This window comes from Poecilia reticulata, linkage group LG12, assembly GCF_000633615.1.
Source record: "Poecilia reticulata strain Guanapo linkage group LG12, Guppy_female_1.0+MT, whole genome shotgun sequence".
In the NCBI taxonomy this organism is placed as follows: domain Eukaryota; kingdom Metazoa; phylum Chordata; class Actinopteri; order Cyprinodontiformes; family Poeciliidae; genus Poecilia; species Poecilia reticulata.
Genome location: NC_024342.1, coordinates 3,779,334 through 3,785,333, shown reverse-complemented (window position 1 = coordinate 3,785,333; position 6,000 = coordinate 3,779,334). Strand labels below are relative to the sequence as shown.

Below are 6,000 nucleotides of genomic sequence, written 5' to 3'. Positions count from 1 at the left end.
TATATGTGTGTGTGTGTGTCTGTGTGTACATGTGTGTGTGTGTGTGTGTGTGTGTGTGCTCGGCAGGAAAAGCAGCTGTAAGAAGTGAAACTGTGTTTTCTCCATTTCTACACGGGGTTTCACTCTCAGATATCTACTCCTTCCGCTCCTGTTTGGTTTGGCTTTGGTGTGCGTCGCGTCTGCAGACAAAACACCCACTCTGCTTACAGCGATTCTTCCACAACACTGGGATGGATATGTGTCAGCTATGTGCCGGGTGTCACACACACACACAGGAGAAGATGTGAGCAAAGTGGAAATTAGACCTGATGTTCCAGTTCAGGTTCTGGAGCTCATACGAACAGTGTGTTTGTTTTAGTATAAATAGTAACAAAACCCAGCACAGAACTCTGCAACAATCACCCAGTTTACTCATTAGGAAGATATGATATCAATAATAGAAGTCAAGTTTATTTGTGGAGCAAAATTCAGCCGTTCAAAGACCTCTTACATAAAAAAAAAAACATCATAGAGTCAACAACTATGAAACAAGCAATAAGCATTACAGTTTGTCAAAATCATCATGCAAATACACATCAAATATAATGATCAATCTTCCAGTTAATACTAATCAATGGAAATGATAAACAGGTGGGGTTTTTGACTTGGAAGTCAGTGTTTCAGCATTTTTGCAGTTTTCTGGATGTTTGTTCCAGATTTGTGAATAGCTAAACACCACGGGTTAGCAGTGGTGTTTAGCTGATCTGTCCAATACTGCACTTAGACCTGTTGACTTTCTATTGTGAAAAGCCTTGCTAAGGGATACATACCGCTTTAAACTTCTTCCATTTTGTTCTTTATAACCAAACCTTACTGTATTTAGTGGCATTGGATGTGATAGACCAACGCGAAGTGGTAGAACATTGGATGGAAGTCGATGCATGGTGTACAAGTGTTAGTGAATTTGTATTAATCTGAGTATCAACTCTTTTTGCGTAGACTGGTTGAGTCTTTCCAACCAGTCCACAGATTTTTAATTTCTGTAACATTTTAAATTCAAATGACAAATGGATGGAAACATGATTATAGTCAATGAGAGATTCACTGGTCCACCACAACCTAAAGGGACGGTTCAGATGTTCTGACGTGAAGCTTTTTTTACAAGTTATCATTCAGTATGCTACTTGCTAAAAAATCCCTCTCCGAATGTCTCCTATCATGAGTTAGAGATCCTGAGTTTGAAGTACCTTATTCCCAGAAATGTAACAACAATCAAAATGTCTGTGTATCAATCAGTAAAGACTCAGAGAAGTGTGATATTTTCAGTAGATCCCACTAAAGTACTGCTGTAAGACCAGCCTGTCTGAGTTTCACATTCTCAAGACACAGCAGAGGTTCTCGCCTGTGAGAACAGCAGTCGTGTTATTTAAACCTCCCCCGTAGACCGACTTGACAGAAGGTCGAGTCTTTGACGCAGCTTTAAATTTTCTTTGGCTCAGACGGCCACCTAATAAAGCCACCTGTCAGCTGTCACAGTCTTGGCTTTGTAGCTCATCAGCCTCTCGTTTGGCTGCGCTGTGGACGACAGCAGGGAGCGAGAAGCACATCGCGCTCCTGCGACTCAAGCGACTGTTGCGTGCTACGCTTCTCGTTGGGCAGAACGAACTTGTTGGTCTTCGCCGTGCTGTGAACCTGAGACGGGGACAGGCTGGTTGTGGACGATGAACTCCTACGGTGTGTACCACCGTGCCTATGAGACCATCTGTTAACCCACAAACCCTGTCAGGTTGTCTATTCCAGGGTTTGCTTATAGAAGTCCTTGCTGTCATGGTGTTCTTTGCCAACGCCTGTCCATCTGCCGTTTCTTTCCAAGCTTAATATTTCAATCTCATTTTCGCTTGCGGCTTGGTTGAAGTGAAAAACCGATGCCCTGGTCAGGTTTACGGTACATTCCCGACTGAAACCCAAATATACAGGATTTGAGAAGTCGGTTTAATCTCACCTCCATGTGAATGTTCTTCACAAATACTTCTATAGGTTCTGTGTTGAGAGGACCAGAGGTTGACAGTTTAATAGCAGGACTTTGTGCTGCTGGTGAAATGATCCTGTCGGTGCTGACAGAGGAAGGAGGCGATTAGGGGAAGGCAAGCAATAGAGGTGTTGTGAAAGGGAAATGAGAGTGTGTGTGTTTCTGTGGCACCCTTTCAGAAAGACAGGTTAACGGTGAAGTGAGGGGATGATCAGTGAATAATGAACGAAATTTCATATTAGTAATGTTCAGTCTGAATATGATTGGCTCTTCAAATTTCTTGATAAATAAATTTTTTATGACATTTCTGTTGAGGAGGAAGTAAATATTGCTCCACTATTCCTATGCAGTTTACACAGTTTAGTCCAGGGCTACATCAAGCTGCAACAGATTTTTGGGGCAGTTCCAAAAATGTATTTCTTCACAATCTCCATGTCTCTGAGATTCCTTATACATATATTAACATAAGCACTAAATGATGTAACAACAACCTGACAATGTTACCCAACTTATATCCTTTCTCTGCGCCGATGATGAGTTACCTCACCTTTGGGTGCTAAGAGAATGGAATATTTCCAGCTGACGCCAGCTGCGTTTTTATTACAAATGTGTTCAAACCTTTGTTGATATTCTGCTAATGTAAAAAAATATATATACACACAATTTCACAGTAGCAAAACATTCCACGTCATCATCCTCTTGACACTTTGTTGCTTTCTTTGTCTTTTTCTCCAGTAGTAACATCCAGTTGTTGATTACGTGACTCGTGTGATACAAATAAAGAGTTTCCTTGCCGTTTTGCGAAATACACCAGTTTCGATATGGCCTCATTCTAAGCACAAAAACGTTTTATTAAAAACATGGGTTTTTTTGTAATCACCGTGTTTCCATTACGTAAAATTATTTTCGTAATTCCAATGTGTGCAATTTGGTGGTCAATGGAAACACAGCTGCTCTGGTCTCTTCCTGTGTTCCTTTGAGCTCGAAAAGTTGGGTAAACCCCAAAAAAGTAGAAACTGAATTATCGCCCAAAATAGCTCCCAAGAAACTGCAGCTTTCTTTAATTACCTTTTGTGCTACCTTTGACTTTATTTGTAAAAACCTTAGAAATACTGAAAACATCTGGCTCCGAGTCCTATTCTTTACTCAGTCGAGGTGTCCACACTGAACAGTGTTGATGTTACACTGAAAACTAAAATCTCTTGGTACATCTCCACAAAACCTACAGTGCCCGATAATGCTTATCTTCATTATTAAATCCCAGTTAACTCCACAACGGGTTTTGAAATAGCTGAAAGTCATAAAACTTTATTTCATTACCACTGATTGACGGCGAACATGTTTCTGTGCAGGTTTCCACCTCAGCGGGACGGTCCGGGAACCGGCCACGTCCTCCGAGCCGGAGCTGCTGTGCAACGTCAGCGTCAGCTTCGACCGCTGCAAGATCACGTCGGTGACGTGCAGCTGCGGCAATAAGGACATCTTCTACTGCGCCCACGTGGTGGCGCTCTCGCTCTACCGGGTACGGAAGCCCGAGCAGGTCAAGCTGCGCCTGCCCATCTCAGAGACGTTGTTCCAAATGAACAGGGACCAGCTGCAGAAGTTCGTCCAGTACCTGATCACGGTGCATCACACGGACGTGCTGCCGACGGCTCAGAAGCTGGCTGACGAAATACTGTCACAGAACTCCGAGATCAACCAGGTGCATGGTGAGTGGAGGGGCCGTTTGGGGCCTCGGGGCCAACCAGAGGCTGAACTTTTAACATGCGTACAAACACGCAGTCAAGCAGACGCAGGTATTTGTTTTCATGTTTGCACTGTTTCGTACCAGTCGAGGCCCAGCTGGTGGGTGACGTTGTAAGGAAGAAGTTGGAATAATGGCCTGAATCTAAACAAATAAATTATGTCTGAGTTTTTGTCTCCATTTTTAGAATAAGCTATAAAGTAAAATCATAACGCAGCTCGTTCACACGCTTCTCGCCACAGTAATAACTATTTAGCTGCTTGAATCAATTTTTATAGACTGAAAACATGAGTCTGTTTATAAGCTTGCAGCTTCCTGATTGTTCTGGACACTTCAGGCTTCAGTTTCTCACTTCATATTTCTGCCTAACTACTTTCACTCTCTCTGTGGTCGAACCTTTTTACAGCGTTCAGTTTTCCCAAGAGAGCTTGTTAAGTGTTCCAAAAGTTGCTCTTCTGGGCTGGCTGTAGTCGCGGGGTTAATGCTATTGATCAGTGTTTAAGCTGACCGAGCACACATTAATGCATTCTGTTTGATTGGAGCACATTAAAAAAGAGCACTTTAAATAAAAATTTCTGTATATAATATGCACTGTTAAGTCAGAATTTCACATTTCCTTAAAAAAAAAGCAAAACAAAAAAAACAAACAAATCCAGCTGAAAGGCAGATTCCATTCCTAGGTTTTTCACTTGTCCAGATCTCAAAATCCAATACATGTCCAGCCTGGTCAAGTGAGGAGAAACCCAGAGAAACTCAAATGCTTAAGATCTCTGGAACCTGATGGGATTCTTAAGACATGTGCTAGATTGATAGCTAGCTAGCAAGCTATCAATCTAGCTGTCTACGTAGTTGACAGATACATAGATAGACAGACAGACAGATACTTTGCTAGCTAACTACATACACAGCAAATTTAATAAATGACTAAACTTTTGTTTTCTGAAGTCTGTACTTGGTTTCAATATTTGTATTAGCTAGCTGGTATAGCTGAAGGTGGCTGAAATTAGCATTTTCTTTTCACATGTTTCAAATGTCATTCTGTCACACACAGACGTGCCGTATAAATCTGCCTGTAATCATGTTCTTCAGGTGTCTGAATGTGTAAAATGCATGTGTGGGGGATCAGTTGCGGAACCCCCCCTCTTCCAGTAAAATATGAGTCTATTATCTGTTCTTATGAATGTTTTGTTTTATTAAAAAGCACTGTTTCATTGTCCATGTTTAGCGGAATATTCACGTGTATGTTGGWAGCTATTCGGACTGAGAGTGAAACAAGTTTGGACAGTGATCAGTTTCTAACAGGCGCTTAGGGCAGCCTCGGGTCTGAAGGGTCCTAAGTTTTGAAGAGGAAGAAGAAGAAAAAAGATGGCGAATGTAACCGTTAGAGTGTAACGCACGGATCGATGAACGTGTTTGTATGTTCAGAAAAAAGGAAGTAAAAGAAATTTACAACTACCGCATGTCTCGACACCACTTTTGTTCGAGTGTGCAACACATACAAGCAGAAGTAATTAGCCTTCTCACTGTAAACAACCAGTGGCAGCTCGCTGTTTTCCTTACAACCTGTTCAGTTGGCGATAATGTCATTCTCAGGTCAGAGTTGAGACTTCCAAGCAAATAGGAATTGTTTCTACCTCTACCAAAAGTAAAAAAAAAAAAAACTAATAAATAGATCAACAACTTGAGAGAGCTTAACCACTTTCTGTTTTTTTTCCTTTTCCCTTCACTCATGGCAGGAGCTCCAGATCCGACGGCAGGGGCGAGCGTGGACGACGAGAACTGTTGGCATTTGGATGAGGAACAGGTCCAGGAACAGGTCAAGCTCTTTCTCTCCCAGGGCGGGTACCATGGCTCGGGAAAGCAGCTCAACCTGCTGTTCAGCAAGGTACCGACCTTCCAGCCACATTAGGGCTCTCCTCTCTGTGCCTTTCTTTGGGTAATAATGGAGCTACAGAGATGTGGGATACCACAAGGATGTATGTCAATGTCTGTGCTTCTTCTATAACTTGTGATGTGTGTTGTGATGCAAAAGACAATATTCTGTTTCTGTCAAATTAAAATTAATCAATGATTAAAGTTTTGTTTTCTAAACTCTTTTTTTAGCTTTTAGCTTTTTAAAGCATTTCCCCCCTGTACTTTGTGCCAGTATTTTTACTTGCTGGTACATATTTTAAGTCTTTTTATACGTTTTTACTTAAGCAAATTTTTTTCCAGTAGTTTGATGGAGAATCAATGCAACCAAATATCA

The 6,000-nt window shown here is 41.7% G+C and overlaps 1 protein-coding gene across 1 annotated transcript in view; it reads left to right on the top strand.

The window, feature by feature from the left end:
- The window catches only part of LOC103473262 (zinc finger SWIM domain-containing protein 6-like), a 54,923-nt gene that overhangs the window by 26,301 nt on the left and 22,622 nt on the right, over window positions 1-6,000 (top strand). The window contains exons 2-3 of the mRNA XM_008423360.2: window positions 3,361-3,717; window positions 5,489-5,637. Of these exons, the coding sequence (XP_008421582.1) occupies window positions 3,361-3,717; window positions 5,489-5,637 (506 nt within the window). The remainder of the gene's footprint in view (window positions 1-3,360; window positions 3,718-5,488; window positions 5,638-6,000) is intronic.